A 25,548-nucleotide genomic window follows, 5' to 3' on the forward strand; every position below is an offset into this window, starting at 1 on the left:
CTATCATTGTCTTTGATGTCTCTGAAAGCATCACATTCCAAAATGAAATGTTTTTCCGATTCCACTGCCCCAGACGTGCAAAAAGTACACACCCGCTCTTCCCAAGCTTCTTTAGGTCTTTTCCATCGACCTGTTTCGCATCATAATTGATGCGAGTTAGTTCTTAATTGAGCAATAAGAATCTTTGCTCTCCATGGAATGCTAGCTCCAATGTACTCTTTTTGTTGGAGATCACGTGTGGGGTTGAATTCTTGAACACAATACTTCTTCTTTCTAACCAACTCTTTTCCCCATATATGCTTACGAAACTTCTCCATAACGTAACTCTTCAAACCTTTGCTATTTGTGGGACATGCATTGATGTAAATATTCCATTTTTGCATCCATTTGTTGTTTTGTCTCATCCATGTTTTCTTTCTTTCACTCATTCTTTCATTGACGATAACTTTAGGCCATCTACCTTCTCCCATTTGCTCAATTCTCTGAAGATACCTTATGAGACGCACCATAGCAATTGCTTCGATGGAAGTTGCCCCTGTTTCACTCAACATTATCTCATAAGAAACTGGACTTTTTATTTTAAACTTGCTCATGATCAAACGTTTTTGGATTTTCTCAATTTGCTTCCATTTTGAGATAGGAATGTTGCTAGCCCACAATTCACACCCATATAATATCACTGGACAAACTAGGAGCCCAAAAAGCACTTTAATTGTTTTCCAATCCCATAACTACGCCTCTCTACATCTGTTTTGAAGAACATATAATGTTTTCCACCCTCCTAAAATTCTTTTCTTTCTGCAGTGCTCCCAATTAAGCTTGTTGTTGAAATCAATCCCGAGGTACTTGTATTTATTTACTTCTTCAAAAATGTTGCCTTCAAAAAAGAACTTACGCTGGCTCTGCTTCTTTTTATTTGAGAAAATCATTATTTTGGTTTTGTTGGTATTTACTTGCATCCTCACTGTTTTACAAAAATGCTCATGGCACATAGGTGCATCTGCAATCCCTAGGCCGATTTAGCAATCAATACATCATCAACATATAAAAGAAGCTTTATCACAAACTCCCCAATGAAATACCATCCCCACATTGCAAAGTTAGCCACTTCCAATTTATCAATATGCAAACCAAAAGGGTAGGAGATTTATCAATAATGAAAACAAAAAAATTCGTGAAGTTTATTAGCGTGAACTTTTGTTGTGACATGAAGATGTTAAACACTGCAAACCCAAAATGCTATCGCAAAGAAAACATAAACCATTGCATCTCCATGGCGATTGCATTTTCAAGGTGAAATGCAGATGAAGATATACTCGAAGCACATTTCTGTGTGCCCAAACTCTGAATTATGGCGGAGATTTTACACTAAACTGCTGTTGCGCTTATGAAAGCATTCTGACAATCACGAAGGAGAAATGAGAATTATGGTGGAGATTTTACACTAAACTGCTGTTGCGCTTATGAAAGCATTCGTAGTAATCACGAAAGAGAAATGAGAATTATGGTGGAGATTTTACACTAAACTGCTGTTGCGCTTATGAAAGCATTCGGAGTAATCACGAAGGAGAAATGAGATGGCGATGACAGTTCTACAACCGATAAAGAATTGTAAGAATAAATTAATCCGCAAGTCTGCAATTAGCGCTCTTACAGCATTTGTCATCCACGACACAGATCCGCAGATGGGCGCCATTGAATACATTGTAACACTATGTAAACTCAGCCGACTCGGAGAGGCCCTGCAGATTCTTCGCCTTATGGATTTTCAAGGCATTATTTCTCTAAGCTCCTCGGCTTATGCTTCTCTGTTGCAGGTATGCGCTGATAAGAAATCCCTGCCAGAAGCGAAACTGGTCCATTCTCACATCGTACTAACTGGATTCAAATCCCATCACATCTATTTCGATAACAAACTTGTAAACATGTATGTCAAGTGCGGGAGCCTCTTGAATGCGCGCAGTGTTTTCGACCAAATGTCCGAGAGAAATGTGGTGTCGTTCACTGTCATGATGGTAGCTTATAGCAAGCATAGGGATTGTCCAAGAGCCCTGGAATTATATTTTCAAATGAAAGAAATATGTATGGAGCCGAACGAGTTTACGTTTACCGGCATTCTCACGGCTTGTGCCAAGCTAAAGGCTCTGAAACTTGGCCAGGGGGTCCACAAAGACATAATTAAGAGTGGATTTCTGTCCGATGTCTTCGTGGGTAGCACCCTTGTAGACATGTATATCAAATGCCGGAGAATTGAGGATGCACGCCTAGTGTTTGACAATATGTCTGAACGAGATGTGGTTTCATGGAATGTTATCATTGCGGGATATGTACAGAATGGAAAAGGAGAGGAAGCCTTGGCAATATTTCGTGAAATGTGGAGAATGGACAACTGGCCGAATCAGTTCACTTTTGCCAGTGTTCTCCCTGCTTGTGCCAGTTTGGAGGATCTGGAAGCAGCTATGGAAATCCATGAAAACATAATTAGAAGTGGGTTTCAGTCTGATGTGTTTATAGGAAGTGCCCTTGTAGATATGTATGTTAAATGTTGGTGTATAGAGAATGCACGTAAATTGTTTGACAAAATATCTGAACCAGACATGGTCACATGGACTGCCATGATTGTGGGGTATGCACAGAATGGTAATGTTGGTGAAGCATTAAAGCTTTTTGAAAAGATGCCTGAAAGAGATGTGGTCTCATGGAATGCAATGATTTCAGGGTATGTACAGAATGGTCAAGTTGAGGAGGCTTGCAAGCTCTTTGAAAAAATGCCAGAGCGAGATGTGGTGTCATGGAATGTGATGATTGCAGGATACGCGAAGATTGGAAATGTTGACGAGGCAATGAAGTATTTTCAAGCAATGCCTTGCCATAATGTTGTATCTTGGAATGCATTGATTGCAACATACATGCAGAATGGGTGTGTTGGTGAGGCCCTGAAACTTTTTGAGAAAATGCCTGAACGAAATGTGGTCTCATGGACTACAATGGTTGATGGATGTGCAAAGAATGGCCGCACAGATGACGCCCTAAAGCTTTTTCAGAAAATGCCTGAACGCGATGTAGTTTCATGGAACGTTATGATTCCACTCTATGCACAGAATGGGCAATTAGATGAAGCCCTTAAGATCTTTCAGAAAATTCCCGAACCAAACGTAGCTTCATGGAATGCAATGATTGCAGGATTTGCACAGAATGGGCATGTTGATGAGGCACGGAAATTTTTTCAGATGATGCCGAAACGAGATACGGTGTCGTGGAATTCAATTTTAGGTGGATATGTTCAGAATGGGTGTATTGATGAAGCTCTGAAGCTGTTTCAAGAAATGTCTGAACGAGATGCAGTATCTTGGACTACAATAATTGCAGGATATATAAAAAACGGGCTTTTTAATGAAGCCTTGAAATTCTTTCAACAAATGCAACGGACAGGTGAGAAGCCCAGCTCAGACACGTATGCATGTGTTCTCCCTGCATGTGCTAACTTGGCAGCTCTAGAATATGGCAAGATGATCCATGGAGACATAATTAGATGTGGATTCCAGTCTGATCTTTTTGTGGGGAGTTCGCTTGTAGACATGTATGCCAAATGTGGTAGCATAGAGTTCGCATGCAAAATGTTTGAAAGCATGCCTGTAAGGAATGTGGTATCATGGAATGCGATGATTGTAGGATATGCTATACATGGGTATGGTATGGAGGCTCTCCAACTCTTTGAGCAAATGCAATACTCTGGCATGAATCCAGACCATGTCACATTCGTTGGTATTTTATCTGCTTGTTGCCATGCAGGCTTAGTTGATGATGGCTTGCGGTGTTTTGATTCTATGCAACGATATCATAACATCACACCTGAAATGGAACATTATTGTTGTATGGTCGATCTTCTTGGTCGTGCTGGGCACCTGGATGAAGCAGAAGAATTGATCAACAACATGCAAATAAAGCCGACTGCTGCTTTGTGGAGTTCTTTGCTTAGTGCCTGTAGGATTCATTCTCATGTAAAGCTAGGAGAGCGTGTGGCAGAATACCTCTTTGAGTTGGACCCTGAAAATGCTTCACATTATGTGCAGCTTTCAAATATTTATGCAGCAGTTGGCAGGTGGGATGGCATTGAAAAGGTGCGAAAAATGATGAAAGACACACGGGTAGAAAAGAAACCAGGATGCAGCTGGATTGAGGTTGATAAACAGGTGTATGCTTTCGTTGTGGGAGATAGATCACATCCACAACCACATAGAATTTATGAAAAGTTGGAAGAATTGTCGGGGCTGATGAAAGAGGCAGGCTATGTGCCCAACATGAGGTTTGTGCTTAATGACGTGGAAGAGGAACAGATGGAAAATATTCTGTGTTACCACAGTGAGAAACTGGCAATTGCATTTGGTCTTCTCAACACACCTACTGGCACACCCATCCGGATCATCAAGAATCTTCGTGCATGCGGTGATTGCCACTCTACTACTAAGTTCATCTCCAAGATTGTTGGACGAGAAATTATAGTGAGAGATTCTAACTGTTTCCATCATTTCAAGGATGGATGGTGTTCTTGTAGGGATTATTGGTGATTCTATGCCCTACAAGCTATAAACACAGGCTTCTGCATCACAAAACATATGCAAGCGGTCGGCCATGCATTTGAAGGACTAGGTATTAATCTCTTTTTTGGTATGAAAATCAGTGTCTTGAGGTCTAGTGTTTGCACTGAATGGGGAGAATTATTATATGTTAGAATCATGAACCATAGTTGTACATACAGGGTATAACATCTTTATTGACATATTTAATTAGATTAGATCCATCTTCACCATGGACCTATCCACTGTTGAGAGGGATCAAATCCTTTGAGTTTCTAATGTTGATGTATTTAGTCCTTGGAGTACAAAAACTCGAGGTTTGCAGTTTGTTGATTTGGGGTAGCATCGGATGTGCTCTAGCCATGAAATTGGTGGAGAGGCTAAAGCACATGAGATCTCCAAGACCCAAAAATGGTTTGGGCAAATTCTAACCGGTTTGGGAGATATTAAAATAATTAATATTTTTAATGGAATTCCTAAGTCTAAACTTAGGAAAAATAAAATATTAGTGGGTATTAATATAAATTTGGGTTAGAAGGGTCCAAAAGTCATGGATCAAGCCAAATCTAATCTTAGTTGTTGATTAGAGATTTAATTTCGGCCGTTGATTGACCAACGAGAAAAGTATAAGAGGAGGCTTGAGGGTCGGTTGGAAAACACACCGAGTTGATCAAGAATTCGATTTTTTGGGGCAGGGCTTGCTGAGGAAATCGAAGGAGTAATTTGAGGTGTAGCTGAGGGGCAGTGAATACATAGCAAAGAAGCAGAGTTAGTACCGGGAGGATCAGCGCAGAAGCCAGGGGAGGTTGACGCAGAGTTAACTAGAGGCAGCCAGGAGCTGCGCAGAGCCAGGGAGGGCTAGCATGTGAGATGCAGAGGCTCCAGAGGCTGACGCAGAGCCCCGAGAGGCTGACGCTGGGCCGGAGAGGTTGACGCAGGGCGAGAGAGGCTGATGCTGGGCCGGAGAGGTTGACGCAGGGCGAGAGAGGCTGATGCTGGGCCGGAGAGGCAGTGCTGGGAGATTTTTCATGGGACAGATTGGAGCTGGATAGGGTGACGCAGGACCTATCAGAGTGACACAGAGCAGCAAAAGTGCTGCAATGTTGCTGTGGGATTGTACATCCGGTGATTTAGCTGGAATATCTGTCTCCGACTGAGAGGTACTACTGGCGAGGACATTCTCTGTTGGGTGAGCCATTTCTGGTACCCAGGTTGTATTCTGAAACTGCATAATAATAAAACCCTCTGAATAGCTGCACCGGTTTTTCCGGGGACATTAGTCCAAAAACAACAGTGTCACTTGTGTGCTTTATTTCCTTCAGTTGATGATCTGTATGTGTTGATACTATACTCGTATTTATTTTCAATATTTACATGGTAAATAACTTGTTAAGTAACTGAACAAATAGGAAGAAATAAATCAGATAGTACATGAAGAATTTCTAACGAGTAAAACTTGGAAATTCCAACACAGTATCGGAGGGTGGTTGCAGATCACGGGATAACTGAAGGCATCAGCCGAACAGAGCAGCAGCAGCAGAAACAACTGTCCCGAGTGACAGAAGCTATTCCTAGCTGAAAGCAGTAAGGAAGGGGTGACGCAGAGGGCCTGTGTCATCAGTTCGAGCCAGGAGGAGGATCAACGCAGAGGCAGAGAGGAGCAGACCTAACCTATGCAGTGCCTGATCATCTTTCTCAGTCAGGAAAGATCGATACTGTGGCTAGGAGGTGCAGATTTTGCCGGTGCCAGGATTGCGCAGAGCCCAGAGGCTCTAACCTTTAGATTGCTGGGGCATATGAGGCTGTGGATAAATTGCGTAGCGACGCTGGTGGGGTACTGTGGTCAGAATAGTATCTAACAGGGCAAGACCAAGGAGGAAGGAGTTGCTGCTGAGGATTCTAGCCAAGAAATACAGATCAGTGGTGTAGCTGCACTAACGATTGGAGTGGGGCATCTCGACATTGGCAGAGGGATTTCCACAAGGGAAATCGAGGCTCAGAGGGAGTCACACTAAGAACTTCCAGACATGAAGTTGAGGGACTCAGCAGGATTCGATCAGAAGACTTCCAGGAGGGAAGTAGAGAGACTCGAAAAAGTCGAAAGAGGAGCAGTGAAATGGCAATGAATGGGCTGAGAGATCAGGATAGACTGGACGGAGCTTCGAACTTCGTAGTCTGGAAGGCCATAATCTTGTCCATTCTAGATAGGTATCGTCTCAAGCACTTCACCTTGAAAATGATAGCAATCCCAGTTGATCCAGCTGAGAATGAAAAGTACAAGGATGCAATGGCCAGGGCTAAGTGCATCATTCTTGACGGGGTCAAGGATCACGTGGTATCACATATTGCCGAGAAGAATACAACAAATGAGATGTGGGAGGCCCTGAAGAAGTTGTATCAGCATACTTCCGTGCCAAGGAAGATGTTACTAGAAAATCAGTTGAGGTCATACCAGATGCAGAAGGGAGAGCAGATAGATGTCTTCCTTGGGTGATTGACGGAGATCCGGGATCAGTTGACTTCCATAGGGGTCACGTCGGATGAGGAGATGTTGGTGAGGACCGCATTGAACGCAGTCTTAGAGGATTGGAAGGTATTTGTCCAGAGCTTGCTGGGCAGGTCAAGCCTTCAGGATTAGGAGGAATTGTGGGCGGCTATTCGTCAAGAAGAGATCAGACGGTTGACCAAGGCGGGAAGGAGCGACAAGGGGGTCAGAATCAAGAAGGAGAAAGAGGAGGATGTTGCCCTAGCATCTGCGGGAAGTAGGAGAAACAAAAGAAAAAGGACCTCTCCAAGGTCAAATGCTTCCACTGTGGGGAACTGGGTCACTATGTGAATCAGTGTCCGAGGAAGAAGAGCAAGGAAGAGGCTGATGAGACCAAGGCAGCGCTAGCGAGGGCAAAGAAATATGTGGAGACAAATGACGACTATGCCATGAGTGCTCATGTGCCACTTGAGAGGAAGTGGGGAGACATCGCGCTGTATTCAGACGGACTACAGGCGATGAGGGACATGATTCTCGAGGAACCCAACCTCTTGGATTATACCTTGCTACGGGAGCCCCTAAGAGGAGTAGTAGGATCGGCGGATGTCGGTAGAGACTGATGCGGATGGAGCGACAGACAGTGCTACAGTGTAGGAGTCCCAGGACAGCGTGAGGCAGCAGTGCGAGATGCATGGAGTTGTTGCAGCAGCGTAGAGGTCAATAGAGGGAGCACTTGTCAGTGATAGAGGGAGCTTCAACATCGAGAGTGTCTCTAGCCTAACAGAGATGTCAGAGTTGGGATGATCAGTTACTTACTTCCCAGTAACTGAGTTGCAGTGCAGTAGTTAGCAGTGGCAGTGCTATGGGCAGCACGATGAGAGGGGATGCAGTGCTGGGTGTATGGGCCAACAGTAGCACGGATGCAGAGGGAGTTGCCGTACGGATGCAGCAGTGGCAGTGGCAGGGCCATGGGTAGCAGTAGTAAGTACATGATGCAGCAGTGCAGAGGATGTTGGTCGGGGAGGCCTAGCATCAGCACAGGGATCGATGCTGTATGATTAGGGTGATACTTAGTGAGGAGTATTACTAGAGCACAGTCCTCGCTAAGAGGGAGTGTTGATTTGGGGTAGCAGCGGATGTGCTCTAGCCATGAAAATTGGTGGAAAGGCTAAAGCACATGATATCTCCAAGATCCGGAAATGGTTTGGGCAGATTCTAACCGGTTTGGGAGATATTAAAATAATTAATATTTTTAATGGAGTTCCTAAGTCTAAACTTAGGAAAAATAAAATATTAATGGGTATTAATATAAAATTGGGTTAGAAGGGTCCAAAAGTCATGGATCAAGCCAAATCTAATCTTAGCTGTTGATTAGAGACACAATCTCGGCCGTTGATGGACCAACAAGAAAGTATAAGAGGAGGCTTGAGGGTCAGTTGGAGAACACACCGAGTTGATCAAGAATTCGATTTTCTGGGGCAGGGCTTGCTGAGGAAATCGAAGGAGTGATTTGAGTTGCAGCTGAGGGGCAGTGAATACATAGTAGAGAGGTAGAGTTAGTATCAGGAGGATCAACGCAGAAGCCGAGAGAGGTTGACGTAGAGCCAGCTAGAGGCCACGCAGAGGCAGCCAGGAGCTGAGCAGAGTCAGGGAGGGCCAACGTGTGAGACGCAGAGGCTGACACAGAGCCCCGAGAGGCTGACACTGGGCCAGATAGGCTGACGCTGGGCCAGAGAGGCTGACGCAGACCCTAGAGGCAGCACTGGGAGATTTTTCGTGGGATAGATTGGAGCTAGAGAGCTGGATAGGGTGACGCAGTACCCATCAGAGTGACGCAGAGCAGCAGAAGTGCTGTAGTGTTGCTGTGGGATCGTACATCCGGTGATTTAGCTAGATTATCTGTCTCCGACTGAGAGGTACTATTGCCGAGGGCATTATCTGTTGGGTGAGCCATTTCTGGCACCTAGGTTGTATTATGAAACTGCATAATAATAAAACCCTCTGAATAGTTGCACTGATTTTCCCGCATTGGGTTTTTCCGGGGACATTAGTCCAAAAACAACGGTGTCACTTGTGTGTTTGTTTTCCTTCAGTTGATGATCTGTATGTGTTGATATTGTACTTGTATTTATTTTCAGTATTTACATGGTAAATAACTTGTTAAGTAACTGAACAAGTAGGAAGAAATAAATAAGATAGTACATGAAGAATTTCTAACGGGTAAAACTTAGAAATTCCAACACAGTTCAAGAGATTTGATCTTGCTTGAGATTTATCTAAGCTAGCTGTAGTTTTGTGTAACTGTGTAGAAATTAAAATTTGACAATTCTCATTTTTCCATTGATACATTGATATATGTTCTTCTTGTATTTCTATCATATAGATACATGATATTCTTGTATTTCTGTTAATCTATGTTATTCTCATATTTTTATTGATACATAATTCTTTTATCTATATTGATATATGCAATTCTTGTTATCACCAGCCTAGATCCATCTTAACTTTGGATCTACCAAGCACCGAGAGGGATCAAATATCTTTTCACTCTAAAAGAGTTTTGCACCTCAAGAGATTTGATCCCTCTCAGTGCTTGGTAGATTCGGAGTTAAGATGGATCTAGACTAGTTAAGGAGATTTGATCCCTCTCGGTGCTTGGTAGATCTGGAGTTAAGATGGATCTAAGCTGATTTAATTATTAATTATAATAAATTATAATTACAATTATTAATTTAATTTTTATTTTTATGTAATTTCATGTAGTCTAAATGTTTTACTAACAATTATAATAATAATAATTTTTTAATTTTTAATTTTAGTTTTATGTAACTTGACCAAGTCAAAATGTTTAACAAGACAGGACATGATAGGACAGGGAATCACAATATTTTTTCCATACTGGGTTGGAGAGCACCTCTCGCGCAAGAAATCTACCATGAAAATAACTTATTGATGTCAACGCACCATACAGAGAAACATAAACCTGTATACTGAAATTAATGCACTGTAAAAATAAATGTAAGAACTGCATGCTATAATCAATGCATTGTGAAAACAAACTCAAGAACCCCATGCTGAAATCAATGCACTGTAAAACAATTATAAGAACTGCATGTTGAGTTCAATGCACCATAAAAACAATCTAATGAGTCTGTCATTCAAGTTGCCCTATCTTACCATAGTGATGCATGGGAACCCATTTGGCGAAGTCAGATACTTCTTGAAATCATTACTATGTTACTTTCATTACTAACACAACTTTTGCCAACACAACTTAAGTATATAACTAACTTGTATATGTTAAAATTCTTCAGCACAGGGTAACAGTTCTGGTACTGAGGGAAACACATCAAACTGAAGAAAGTAGTAGCAAGTACACAGATCTGAAACTCAAATCACATTACTGTTTATTACTCTTTATTTTTGAGAAATACTTTTTATAGAGGCTCTTTGGTTAAGTTGCCACATTATAAGGGCCATATCTATGCTGTCAAAGTCATCCAAGACTTGCAGCTAGCCTCATTCATACCCATTCAATGGATTTGAACCTGGGTTTCCGTATTAAAACTTAATACGAGCCTGATCACCTCTCTGCTTGCTGCTAGGCTACTCTTTGTTTATTAGTCTTGAAAATAGTAAACACATAGAAAAGTTGAATCTCTACCTTCCACCCACTACTTCCTACTATGTAAAACTGAACTAACGAAAACCTATAGCCCTGCCTTCTCCTTTATAGACTAGCAGGTACAATAAATATGAGGACATGCACGACAGTGCATTGATCGAAATAAACCTAAACCCTAAATTAATTCCTGCTCCTGGAATTTTAGTGCCCTCAACTTGCATGAAAGAACTATTCCAAGGAAGGTGAATCCACTAGAGGAGAGTGCAAGTATGCATGCACGCATCTCTCTCTTATATGGATCTATGCCCTATCTAACTTTGGAAACTTTCCACATGCAAAGCGCCCTAACTACTAAAGTAATCTTAGAAATAGAACTGAGCTGCTAAATACAAAAAGCATCTAAATTGGAACTAAACTATGGATGGTGATTGCATGCCAATACCTCGATCTCTCTTTTTCTCTTTCTTCTCCATAAATGCTCTTGCACCTTCACCACTGCCACGTGGAAATGTTGAAGGAAGGCGTGCAATTGCTGTTATCTTTAAGACTGCTGTACACACTGCTATATAGAATCTTTTCCAGAGCACCTTCTCTGCATGTGCCCAGATCTTCTCTACTCCTTGCTGCCATTAATGGTGCTTTTTTGGACACTTTCTGAGGCACTAAAAAGTCCAACAATTCCTTCTACTGAGGAAAGTGTCCTTTGCCAACTACAAGATACCCCCTTTGCATCTAGAATCTACCTTTTCTAGGGGCTTGGTCAAATTATTAACCTCCTGCAAACTTGAAGAAATGTCTAAACATGACATTTGATCACTGCTTCCTTCTATACTTTGAACTCTCTTCAAAATTCTCAAGGTGAAAACCTTTTGTAAAATGAATACTACATCAACAACTTGCCAACCTTCTTTGTTCTTCATGTCAACTTCATTGGCCAAACTCTTCCTGCACTGCAAAATGAAATATTTTAAGATTCCTGCCATAATGAACTCATCTGTATATAGGACCAAGACGAGAATATTGATCTATTAAATAAGTGATTGGCATATGCAATAAACTCATAAAAGCCCAACATGAGTACAAACTCATTGATACTAAAATCCAAAACTGGTGGTGCATGCATCAGCTCATCCACGGCAACTCCCTCTACCTAGGAGTAACCTTTGATAACTAGAAGAGGCTCATCAATGTCAGCACCCTCTTGTCGAGAGAATAATTCTCTAATTGTCTCCTCAAGGCTGGAGGAACCCTACTTGGTTGTGGCACCCTACCATATCCACTCAACTAGATTGGCAAAGTGACCTATAAGGGGCACTTTCTTGTCCTAATCTGGCCAAAACTCCCCTAGATTTATGGTCACTGTCTTTCATGGTTACTTGCAAGTTGCTGACCATCAAACTCAGTTGAACATTGTAAATATGTCATACAAGACACCAAAAGCAGAACCTTCATTAAATTAGAAACACAAAAGACAAAATCTAACTCAAGAACATCACTTGAAGGCATTTGGAAAGACATAGAGCCCAATCCCTTCACATGATATGTGACATCATCACTTGACTCCATAAGCATTCCTCCCTCTTGCTCTTGAAAACTGCTGAAGATCCTTACCATAAGCCATATGCCATAAACCCCAACTACCCACATACCATCCAACCCTTGAAATTGTGTATAGGGGAACTTTGAACACCATGGCAGAGTGGGTATCTAGCTTAGTTTCTTGCCCTAATATGGCCAAAACTCCCCTAGATTTATGGCTGTTGTCTTTCATGGTTACTTGCAAGTCGCTGACCATCAAACTCAGTTGAACATTGTAAATATGTCATACAAGACACCAAAAGCAGAACCTTCGTTAAATTAGAAACAGAAAAGATAAAATCTATCTCAAGAACATCACTTGAAGGCATTTGGAAAGACAGAGCCCAATCCCTTCACATGATATGTGACATCATGACTTGACTCCATAAGCATTCCTCCCTCGTGCTCTTGAAAACTACTGAAGATCATTACCATAAGCCATATGCCATAAACCCCAACTACCCACATACCATCCAACCCTTGAAATTGTGTACAGGGGAACTCTGAACACCATGGCAAAGTGGGTATCTAGCTTAGTAGTGAAATCATCCACATAGGAGGCATATGCAGTCATAGAGTGGGTACCCTTTCCCTTCTTATTCTTAGGGCATCGAAAGGCATAATGATCGTTCTTGTCACACTTCAAGGACTTGATATGACTCAAGTCCTTCCCCTGACATGAGGAATTTGATTTTTCCTCCTTACCCTTCTAACCTTCTTGGGATCTCCTTTTCTACCTTCTCTCCTCAACTTACTAGTGAGGGCTAGGTTTGGTCGATCATCCTCATCCTTGTAACTGGTTGTGACTTGCTCTAGTCTCATCTCTTCTCCAATGAAAGCGTCCCTTAACTACTTGAATTCAAGTGACTTCTCTTAGACTTACATTTCTACTATTGAGGGGCAGAGGTTGGAATCACCATAGCTTACACTTACCTGGGTGTACAATTCATGTGGCATCGTTTTGGTTTGTGGCAGGCCCTCCAACGTTGGCTCAATAAAGGGTATGGTTCCTTGGCCCTCATTGAGAGACAATGCTTCCAGGGGCAGTTTTAGGACATGTTGACCAAACTGTATCTCATGGAGGCGATTATCAAAACCCACAGTTCTTTATGGCTTCAATATTTGAGGACTGAGCTTGTTGCAGAGAGACTGGACCAGGGTGAAGAGTACAAATCTTGCTTCTTAGGCACATCATGTGATGTAAGCAGATGGTTCTATAGCCCATTATTCAGATAGAGTTCAAAGTCCATCCTTTCCACCTCAGGGTCATTTTTTGCTAGGTTTCTTTCTTTCATAGAGATCGAACTCTCGAATTCTTTTCCATTGGGAGAGAGAGATATCCATATCTTGCACTTTTCTCCTCGACAACTCTCACTTCAAATCCTTCCTTAGGTTAGACATGAGGATGGTTCTTAGAGATGTCTCGACTTCTTCAGTTCCCCAAAGTGCCTTCCCCCATTCAGATTCTTCCTCGATGCATTGTGCCATCTCTTGCTAACTAGACAACTATTAAACTAGACTATCAGAGAGGATATTTACAGATTATACATTCAGGTCATTTGGACCTCTCCTTCGACGAGCCTGGGCTCAAAGATGTCTTTCTTCCTAGAGCACTTTTTGGAGTTGTGGGATGGTATCATCTTTTGCTCCCCTTATATGTTTAAACATTGGATGCATTTGCTTAGGATCCTTTTGGAATAGCTCCAAGTTGGTTTCCAGTGATTTCAGATAGAGACAGATCATCCTATACCACAATCTGATATGGTCTACCATGTGTGCCACCTTTAGGAACCTGAGACGAAGATGTGCTTCATGTTTCAATGTCCCCTATACTATGAGATCAGAGGATGCTATCATTGCCTTTATAGTGACTTAGAGAGCTTCCTCTCTTACTTTCTTTCGGTACTAGGACTAGAGATGCTTAGCCCTCTTCATCAATGAGATTCAACCATAGATATAAGCTCCTACATGCCATGCCCAGCCTTAGGATAACCAGACCAATTACCTTATACTCTTCTATTGATCTGTTATATTGGAGCAACAAATGGTAGACAAAGTTCTAGAGTGCACTAGACAACAAGATGGTGGGTTTCTCCTTAGCCCCCCCCTCTGGGAATCCACTCAATCTCATCTAGACCAGTTCGAAGGTGTTTGTCCATACATCAAACCACACATTCCTAGAGCATTAGAGAGATCAACTCCAAAGGGATCTAGTGTAGAGTACCTCCCACTCGTTAGACTACCTCCTAGGTCCAGAGGAGCCATTAGAGATCCATTTAGAGTTTCCTTCTTTTGAACTCGAATGCTTGGATTATTCCTCCCTCATACATCCCCTCCTGGATCATACAATCAAGCTCCACGATGGTTCCAAAGGACTCTGATAGTGAACTAGTGCCCAATTGGCTGCCCACACCCTTGGCCATAAAACTTAGGAAACACTGACATCATCAACCTCATTGTCTGATCTCGCTCTCAACATGTTCTTGGGCTAGGTCGTCCACGTTTGCAGTCTTGTACAAATTGACTATTTTGTATCACTATGCCTTTGTCACGGTTTTAGACATATGTTTTGATGATTTACTAATGTAGGGTTATTTCTTTGATTTATTTTCGATATTTTTTAGCAATGTTGCGAACATCGCGATCGGGATTAAATTGGCGAGGGTTTGGAATTAGAAAAAAATTGTAAAAATCGGAAAAAAATCGACAAATACAATTTTTTTAATATCTAAAATATCTACAACATAAAATAAATGCATTGACACATAAATATGAAAAGAGAACTAATATATAAGATGTGTAATATCATGATTCATGTCTAATGCTACATCACACATAACAACGAATCATGTCCTGAATACTAAGTCCCGAGTCTCAACTTAGCCTCAAAATATCAACAAAAAATATAATAATGTATCTCATATCATGAGTCACAATGTCATATACAATGAAATGAACCAAATAACCAATACTACTGATTTCCTCTGCTCCTCTTGTAAGAAAATGTAACAACTTTCCCTCGAGATGAAGAAGGCGTTGTGGCTGGCACTGGCAGTGGACTCTGCTGTGCTCTAGAATTTGAAGAACTAGGAGCTATAGGAGGTAGACCACGTCCTCTATTGGTGACCATGGTAGGTGGTGTCACCTCCTCCTCCTCTGCAGCTGCTACCCCCTCCACTACCTCCTCCTCTAACCAATCAGGGGTTGACTCCATGATAGGCCTCTCGACCTCAACCCTCCATGCAACAGTGGTGTCAATCCCATCCAATGAGATGGCCTCCACATCAAGTGTCTTCTCAAGTTGCCTCACCCACAATCGAAGATTGTAGTAGATGTAGACCATGTCATTAAGTCGCTGGGACTCCAACCTGTACAAGGGTCATAAATTACTAAATTATAAATAAAAAATAAAAAATATTAAATAAAAAATTATAAAAAATATTATTTAATGAATTCAAAAGATTAATTGGAATATTTTTAATCTATTGTGCTTCTTAGTGTGTATTTTTTCAAGTACACTCCAATTGCACTCACATTTAGAGGAGCTACATGTTTGGCTGAGCACTCAAATGGCAAGATTTTGGAGATTGGGTACTTTGCCACCATAGCTTCTCCACCATGCATCTACAACAAATAAGATAAACATAAGAAAAAAATTGAAATTTGAAAGTTGAAGCAAAGTATGAAGAGACAATGAAATTTGAAACAAACTAAAGCTTACCTGGCATTTTAGTCTTCCTATCCACAATAGCCATGTCAAAGCTAAATGTGCCACCTGCCATCTTATATATCTCCATTTCTTTGGAGATTTCTGCATGTTCTATTGGAAATGACACCATCTTCTAAACACAAGTGAATAATCCATCCATAACTTCAACATCAAATAAGAAGCCACAAGAGTAAGAAAATGCGGAGTTTAGGTAGATCCCTGCAATATGAAGGGGGCGATGGAGTGTATTGTTCCATTGCTCATCAATCATTGCCCATATGAGTTGTTGTCTCTCAAATCCCTCATCCCCCTTATCATCATAGTAGCTGCGAATGGATTCTTTGACCCTGTTAATGGCCTCATACAAGTAGCCCATTGCGGGCTTGTCTTCATCAACTAATCGGAGAACCTTTACCAAAGGTTCAGTAATGCTACACACCTCCTGCACTACCGCCTAGAAGCTTTATTGGTATGAAACTAGCCTGCATATGGCATTTCTCTCTAGTTTTCAGCTATATGGCAAAGCACGCCACTCCTCTAAAAGAAACATTCTCTTCACATCCCACATAGAATTCATGAAGGATTGAAGAGATATGAAGCTAGTGGCAAACTGTGTAATGGTAGGGCGCACCAACTTTTTGTTGTTGGTGAATGTTCTCATCAAATTAAGCATAGATGGATGATTATATATAAGTTTTGTAATGCTTTTTGATGATTCAACAATATCTTTGACAAAAGGAGAATTTTCTAAGTCCTCCAACATCAAATCAATGGAGTGTGCAACACAACGTGTCTAAAATAAGTTAGGATACCTCTCCATAAGCATCTTGCCAGCAACAACATAATTTGCAGCATTGTCTGTTATGACTTGGGCAACATGTTGTGGACCCCCTGAATGAACACGTCCAACAAATCACATAATAACCATGCATCTTTCATTTGTGCAGATGCATCAACAAATTTCATAAGCATTGTCTTCTTGGGACAATTAACTAAGAAGTTAATAAGGGTTCTACCTTTTTAATCGGTCCAACCATCGAACATCATAGTGCATCCTGTGTGTGCCCAGGAGCCCCTAAACTCCTCCAATTTCTTAGTGCATTCAACCTTTTCATTCTGAAGAATGCGCCCTCTAAAGTCATCATATGAAGGGGCTTTGTACCCCAGGCCAACAATAGCAATAACATCAATCATAGGCTGGAAAAATGGATTGTTCCTGGCAATGTTGAAAGGAATATCACTCCAAAGAAGACACCTGCCCAACAACTTGTCAACTTCTTCCTTCTCCCTTTTTTTAAGAGTTGACATGATAGATGGTTGTGCTCCAGGTGTGGTTCTAGGAACAAAAAATGATGAGGCAACTATGGGGTTGAGTGTAGATGTTGATGTTGAAGAAGAACCAGTACCACTCTCATGGTCACCTCCCAATCCTGCCACTCCACCCCCTGCCATTTGACTCTTTAGAGCTGCCTTGGTCACTTTGGTTGTCTCTATTTCTTCCAATGATTTGAGGGCTCTATGGATGATTTCTGGATTTGTGTTTGTGCAAGGCCCTACCTCATGTCTAGGAATTTGTGCAAGGTGGAACTTCAATTTGTATACCCCCTTGTCATATGATGCTCACATAACTTGCAAGTCAAATTTGATCTATCAAACCCTCTAGGTTCACCAAATTCCCACAAAGGATCTAATTTCCTTGGCATGTTTGTAACTTTGTTGAATCTTGAGTTTTAATGTAAGATTGAAGTTTGAAGTTTGAACCTAGGGCATAAGAAGAATTACAAGTTAAACAGATGAAATTAAAATTTAAATACAACATTTTGAATTTTTGACCAAAAAAAAAACCCTCAACTCAATGCAACAATATTGACAAAAAAAACACATTGAAACCCAAACAAAAATCACGTAAAAGAAACTAGGGCATAAGAAGAAATTAAACAAATAAAACTAACAATCAAGATTTTGTATTTTTGACCAAAAAACCCTCTCCACTAAATGCAACAAAAATGACAAAAAAACACACTTCAATCTAAGCAAAAATCATGGAAAATATATGGGTGATAGAAATCCAACTAAAAACGAGAAAAAACAAAAAAATAGGGCCAAATTTGATGCCCATATCTGAAAACCACGCCCTGCTGAAGAAACTTGGTCCAAACTTGATTTTTTTTTTGCTTGGGATGCTAAATTCCTTCACTTTTCTCCTCTCTTTCCCTTGTAGATGAGTTCTCCTCCTCCTTAGCTCTCACCTTTGCCCTCTGTCTGCAAAATGAGAGGAAAAAAAACAAAATTTAGCTTTAAAATTTGTTGCGCACGACCCGATGATTTCTTCCCATTGACTCACTTTTGTTTCAAATTGAAAAATCGCCAATAAATTTAGGTGATTTAATCGACATCACGAAAAAAATGCAATTTTACGAAAAAATCGCAATGTTATCGCGATGTTCACAACACTGTTTTTTAGGAGATGTGCTTGCACTCCCACATTTTATTCATACTAGTTGTATTCTTCAATCCCATTGACTTACTTTTGCAGTCACTTGTTAGACATTAACAAAATTTTCTTATGTTATCTCAACCACAAATAACGGGGACAAAGTGGTGCTAAGATGGACTAAAGCAATTTAGAGCTATCTGAACTAGCTCATTATCTTTGACTTCATCACGTATTGCACCAGGATGGTCTCTTAGTTTTGCTAGTTTCATTAGATAGCTTACAACTGTATCTATCTTGCTCATGCGGGTAGCACTGAGTTTATTCCTTAGGGGCATTTCCCTGGATATCTTCACACATTTGTACATGGTGCCTAAGGCATTGTACATCTCTTTGGATGTCTTCTTCCCAACGATATGGGGGAGCGGATGATTCTTCATCGAATTGAATGGGACTCACTTCACATTCTTGTTCTACTCTGCCAAATCTTTGGGATATGTAGGTAGTGTGACCTTCATCTCTATTAGATACCATAAGTTTGCTGCTTGTAGGAGAGGTTATACAATTTGCACTTAAACAATACAAAGCTAGAATCACTCTATAGATGATCACACATGTATACTATGGGTGGGCATTTCCACAGTGCCACAAGAACAACCTTAGGAACTGAATTAGTCAAAACAATAATTAGATCTGCAACATACCCCAAGTGTGGGTCACCGATCTTCTATCAAGCTCATTTTTCAAATCATTGGAAAATCATGGGCACCCAACACCCTTCAACCCTTCTCAGGTCCACATGTGCTAATTTCTGGGACATATATGCTTAAAACCTTGAAGCTACTTGGGCTTCACACCCTCTGAAGTTCTTCGAGAGATCTCTACCCTGGTGTTGATGGTGCTGGACCCGCCAACATTCAGGGGATCTCCCCGGTATGAAGTCCCAACTAGATGTCACACTGTTTGGTGTAGGAGTCGTATCCGGTAGGATGGCTTGGTTTCCATTATCTTAGAGAATTTCCTTAGCTCTTGCTGTTCAGCACATTAGAGTGTTATGCTTGTAACTTCAAGAAAGCAAGGTGAGTGTGCTTGGTGAGTGCGTAATGTAACTTTGTGTCCGGGTTCGCTTACTATCAAAAGGGGGAGGTAAAAGTGAGCCTCTTGATGAGAGGGAATAGTCCAAACCCAGGAAGAAACACACGTGAACAGTAAGAAGGGTCTGCCCAACATCCAGTGGAATAGTCCACCGTAGATGCGACAGTCATGAAAACTAAAGCTCAAAGGAAAACACGTATACCGTCCAACGAAATAGTCCACACGGGGGTGACGGTTGTTAACACCAAGAAATACACAAAGATGGTCTGTCTAATGTCTGGCGGAGTAGTCCACACGGACGGGACAACAGTGATAAACAATACAACACATCTTCAACAATATGAGTACTAAAATAACCGAAGTAGTTCAACTATCTTAGTACAAGTTAAGCAAACATGCATTACAAATGTTTAAAGAGTAGTTTTACAAACGGATACAAAACATGCATGAAAATGTGCTGTCCTAAGACAAGCTTATGAATTAAGCAAAAGATCCAAGACACATTTGTACACCATACATCACTAGTCCCAATAGTGGGACATTGGAGCCACTCCTCGCTCCTCAAAGAACAGATTACAGACTCTCAAGGCTATGTGGGAGGAGCCAAGGTGAAAAGTCCTTTGCTCATACAATGAGGGGGTATATATAGCCAAGGGGGTATAACTGACCCTTGTGACTCTTCGACTTCCCTCATGACTGTTTGACTTCCTATGAATTTTCGACTTTACATGACTCTTCGATTTCATATGTGGGTCTCTTGGACTTCCACTTTACATTACATTGATTACAACAAGTATGACCCATAATAGTGATGTGGCCGAGACAACTCATGACACAAATCGACACTGTTGACATGTACTGGTTAACTGTGGTGTTTGTGTCGAGCTTTTGTGCTGCTGAGTGATGATATGCTCTCGATGTAATATGTCTTCACCTCTGCATGGCAAAGTGTGCGGGGTCTTCGATGGTCTTGGTCTTTGCTTGATGGTGCATGTGCATGTGTCCCTTTCGCTCGCTTGCTTGATGTGCTTCATGTGTTCGTTCAACCACAAGCAAGTCTTCTAGCATGTGCCTCTTTTCCATCCCGTTCGTCATCGCGCCATGTTTCATCGATGTACCTGTTCCTGCAATCACTCATGACAAGATGACATCAAATCCAAAAATCTCCTAGTCTACCATGATGCATTGTTTTCCATTTCAGTGCAAGTGACCGGGAGAGGGACAAGGCACTGAGACTACGGGAGCACAACACAGGCTGAGATGTGGGGCTCCGAAGCACTATTGGGAGAAACTGCGCAGATGTCACTGGGAGATAGATTTTCACAATCTGAGACAACAGTGACAGTGGCAGGGAAAAACCCAGCTGGGAGGCAGAATTGTGCAGTTTCCGAGAGGGAGGCTCGCTGGGGTGTCGGAGAGTTGCTGGGCCAATTTGCACAATTTTTCAAGGGAGCACTGGGTAGGTCATCCAGCTGGGATTTGTGCAATTTCTTCAGGGAGGACAGTGCAGGCAGTAAGAGGCATTGATAGAAAAATTTACGCAGTTTTTGGAGAGGAGCACAAAGTCGGGCTGCGGGAGCTACTGGTCAAAACTGCACAATCCTGAGAGACAGTCCGAGCCCAGACAGTTTTGCGCAGTTTCTGAGCTGGTTGCAGAGCGAGGAAGAAGGGCTCGCAGGACAGGACAACTCTACGCAATTCCTGGGCTGGTTGCAGAGTAGGCAGGAAGGGCAAGACATGACATCTCTGTGCAATTCCTGGTCTGGTTGCAGAGTAGGCAACATGGGCAGGGCAAGACAACTTTGCACAATTTTGGAGCTCAGTACAACCCAGGATCACAGCTCAAGTTCTTTCTTTGGTTGACTAACGGGAGGCTTGATGGAAGGTATTACCGGAAGCGCAAAGTGGATCGGCTTCTAGGACAACTTTTGCGCAGTTTTGGGAGTCAGTCAGCTGGCTCATTATTAGAATTGCGCAGAGTTGGCTGCCCGAAGGACACTCTCAAGCTCCGCGCAACAGTGCAAGGTCATTGAGATTGGGTCTAGCTGACGGAGGGTTGTCTGGTCGATAGATTTTCAGGAAAATTGACTAAGTGTGAAAGCAAGTGTACTCATGTAGACACGACAATGTGATCACACACTTAGCACGACTCGACGACAAGACACCTCAAACCAACAAGACAACATGTGCTCAGTGAGACTAACTCGAAGGTTGAGAGCGACAAGTGCGATAGTTGAAATATGTCTTTGAACGACCATGACGACACTTGTGTGACAATGTTTACAACTTAGTGTGTGAGTGCAACCAATGTCGACAAAGCGAAAACAACTCATACACACAAAGACAGACCTTCAAAATGCCAGAACAAACTCGCAAGCATGACATAGCGATCAACATGCCAAAAGACGATCGGTGATCGATCAAGCGAAGAGGGTGTGAAAACTCAACAAGAGCTCATGGGATGAGCTCGAGTGTTTGCAACCATCAAGGGAAAAACCAAGGAAGGCTCTGAAATTTGGATGCAGGCCAAAATTTTGGAGGGTGTTGCAGCCGCTACAACACTTGGCGACACACTGGTTGAATACCAGCTTCTCTGTTTCAGTTCATTTGTAGCACAGGGCCTTGGCCTTTCAGGAAGTATTGATTCGTTGTGCAGGTTACTTTGGCTTCCCCACTTACCCCATGGACAAACATGGTTCACCTTGTACCAACTCAATCAAACACAACAAAATTTTCAGCTAGATCACAATGTTTCAAAATTGAGAAGGGTAGTTTGGTTTGTGAGCTTAAGATTAGCAAAGATAAGTTTTCATCTCTAGTGTTGCTTCGCTACCAGCAGGCCTGCACAGTACCCTGACGGAGTCACACAAGAACACAAGCATTGCTCCACTACGAGCAAGCCTGATCAGTACCCCGGTGGAGTTGCCTGCTTCACCTCTCTGCACAGGAAGCCTTTCTCTTCTTTCGTTTTTTTTTTTTTTAAAGAGGATTATGCATAGGCACTTATTTATTTTTGGGGCGGAAGAGGGATCTCGACTTATTGAGAGAAGAAGAGGTTGTTCCTTCAGAGAAGCATATAAGACCTCTGATTTAGGTTTGATCATTTAGATTTTTCCCCTTTTCTGTTTCTACTAGTTGGATTAAGCTTGAACACACAGAGCAGAAGACTGAGTACAGGCATGGGGTTTCCCAGTTTGGACACAAGTTCATGGTTTGACCAGAGCTTCCCTTACAGACGGTTCGTATTTTCCGTTCAAGCTTCATCGGCCAAAAGTTACAACCAAGCACAGAGAAGATGGACACAGGACTGGCCAAGTGCTGCAGTGTCACAAGACTCTTTAAACTTAGCCACATACTTATTCAAAAGCCAGAACAGTATAGGACAACACTTATTTACAAAACAAAATGACAAGACAACCAAAACAAAGCAAAAATAGGAAAGTAAAGCAACAAAACAAAAACAACAAAGTAACAGAGCAACAATAAGCATGCTATGTACATGGGTGGGGCGCGGCCCCAGATCACTGAAAATAACATTTTAAATCTTGGCCATTGACAAGAAGGTTGTCAATCCTCTCGTCAAGTGATTGCAAGTGATATGTGTGTTGGCCAAGTTTTTCATGAACCGTGTATGAACCAATCCACAGAGACTGGAACTTTGTGTGTTTGCCTTTGTCTTCATGGGGTTTATCCCATTTCAAGACTAAGTCACCCACAATGAAGCTAGCGTTCCTTGCAGACTTACGATCGAACCATCTCTTGATACAGTTCTGGTGGAGTGTAAATTTTTCTTTTGCTTTCATTCATTCTTCCTGTAACTTGTATAATGTGTCCATCCTACGCTGAATCAATAGACACGGCTTGCCTCAGGATTCTTGGGATAACTGAAGAGCAGGCAAGTAGATATTGGGTGGCAGGATGGCTTCTTTACCGTATACAAGGAAGTATGGAGATGTGTTCAAAGAGGGCTTGGGTGTAACTCGGTCAGCCCAAAGTGCATTCACTAGGGCGAAATGCCAATTTTGTTGCTCAGAGTAAATGGTATTTTTGACGATGCGGATAACATTCTTGTTCATTGATTCAACAAGACCATTTCCCTATGGATAGTAGTTAGAAGAGTGCTTAAGCACAATACCATATTGCAATGAAAAATCATACAGTTTCAACAAAGAGAAGTAAGTTGCATTGTCAAAAACAAGTGATACAGGAATGCCAAATCTCAAGACGATGTTCCGCTGAAGGAAGCTGATGACTTCCTGGTCGTTCACTTGTTTGAGTGGAATTGCTTCTGTCCACTGCGTGAAGTAATCTGTAGTAGTCAAAATGTAGTGGTGTTGCCTTGATGAATGGGGGAAGATTTCCCCAATGATATCTAAGCCTCACTGTTGGAATGGTTTGTCCACTACAACAGACTGCAGCGGCGCTGTTGACCTTTGTGTTCTGTCGGTGCATCCTTGACAGATCGGGCACTTGCGGGCATAAGCGTGTGTATCCTTAAACAATGTGGGCCAGTAGAAATCGACTCTCATGACTTTATGCGCAGTTGTGTTACCCACGAAGTGACCTCCGGATGGTCTGTCATGCATGTCATGTAACACTCTCTCTAAATCTTGTGCCTCCAAGCACTTGAGCAAAATTTTGTTGTTGTGCTTTCTGTAAAGCACTCTGTGCACCAATTGGTAAGATAAGGCTTTGATGCGAAGTGCCCTCTTCTGTTGCATGGAAAAGTGAGAGGGCAAGGTGCTGTGCTCAAGGTACTGGCGCACTTCTTCGTACCAAGAGTTGCCGTGCGAAGTGGGTGGTGCTCGCTCTATGTTATACATATCGATTTCTTGCTCCCAACCAGCGAGCTCTTCTTCTTCCTCTTGGGCGTGTACTGCTTTTGCTGCAAGTCTGCAAAGACCGTGACCCTTGACAGTGTGAACTGGCTTGATATCGAGATCATACTCTTGAAGTCCTGTCATCCAGTTCACACGTCTTTCACCCAGCTCTTGTTGAACAAGCAACGCTCTGACTGCTGGGTGTGGCACAAAGATTATGCAGTGATTTTTCAGCAGGTAGGGTCTGAAGTGTTTCACCGCCTTGTATACAACATATGTCTATTTATCTACGACGGGATAGTTGAGCTCGGGTCCCTACATGCTCGTGCTCATGAAGGAGATGGGACGTTCGTTGTTCAGCTCATCCTTCTGTGTGAGCATTGCAGCAAGTGAATTGTCGGAAGCGAATGTATACAACAAGAAATCTTTGCTAAAATATGGGTTGTACAGTGCAGGTGCATCTGCTATTGCTTGCTTGATACGGGCGAACACATCCTTTTCCTTCTTTCCCTAGCTGTAGATTGCATCCTTCTTGATCATATCTTGGATAGGTTTGACAATCTGTGCATAATCTGAGATGAACTTCTAGAGGAAGTTTATCTTTCCCAAGAAGGACTGCATAGCTTTCTTATTGACTGGGTGAGGAATCTGCGTGATAGTCCAAACTCGGTCCGGATCAACCTTGATCCCACTCTTGGCAATGATATGCCCAAGGAGGTTCCCCTCAGACACTGTAAATACGCTCTTCTTGGGATTCAAGGATATCCCGTACTTTCGACACCGCTCGAAAATCTTCTTGAGATGGCACAGGTGGTCTAACCGCTTTCTTGAAAAGACTGTCACGTTGTCAAGGTAGACCACCACGCTTTGTCCGATGAGCCCACGGAAGGTGATGTCCATAATGTGCTGAAAGGTTGCGCCTGTATTTACAAGCCCAAATGGCATTCTTCTGTAAGCGAACACACCCCACTTGGTACGGAAAATAGTTTTGGGTCTGCCAGGTTCTATTACCAGAACCTGGTTATATCCAGAAAATTCGTCAAGGAGAGAAAACATTTCGACTCCAAATATTGTCTACAAGATATGATCCATAGACGACACAGGGTAGTTATCTTTGTCCGAGGCCCTGTTAAGATTTCGGAAATCTACGCACAGGCAGATCTCCTCGGACTTCTTCCTTACAAGAACTAAATTTGAAACCCATGTAGAATGACGAACCTTGTAT

The 25,548-nt window shown here is 42.1% G+C and overlaps 1 protein-coding gene and 1 pseudogene across 1 annotated transcript; one reads left to right on the forward strand and one right to left on the reverse strand.

Moving 5' to 3' along the window:
• Positions 1–1,225: 1,225 nt before the first annotated feature.
• On the forward strand, positions 1,226–4,709 carry LOC149156764 (pentatricopeptide repeat-containing protein At3g12770 pseudogene; annotated as a pseudogene).
• Positions 4,710–23,882: 19,173 nt separating this feature from the next.
• LOC149156765 (uncharacterized) lies at positions 23,883–24,467 on the reverse strand. Its single transcript, XM_089444857.1, has one exon. The coding sequence runs from the start codon at positions 24,465–24,467 to the stop codon at positions 23,883–23,885; it is 585 nt and encodes a 194-aa protein (XP_089300983.1).
• Between the last annotated feature and the right edge of the window lie 1,081 nt (positions 24,468–25,548).

The sequence above is a fragment of the Pinus tabuliformis genome, chromosome 9 (assembly GCF_031772625.1).
Source record: "Pinus tabuliformis cultivar Carrire ecotype Pingquan chromosome 9, CPIR1, whole genome shotgun sequence".
Classification (NCBI taxonomy): Eukaryota; Viridiplantae; Streptophyta; class Pinopsida; order Pinales; family Pinaceae; genus Pinus; species Pinus tabuliformis.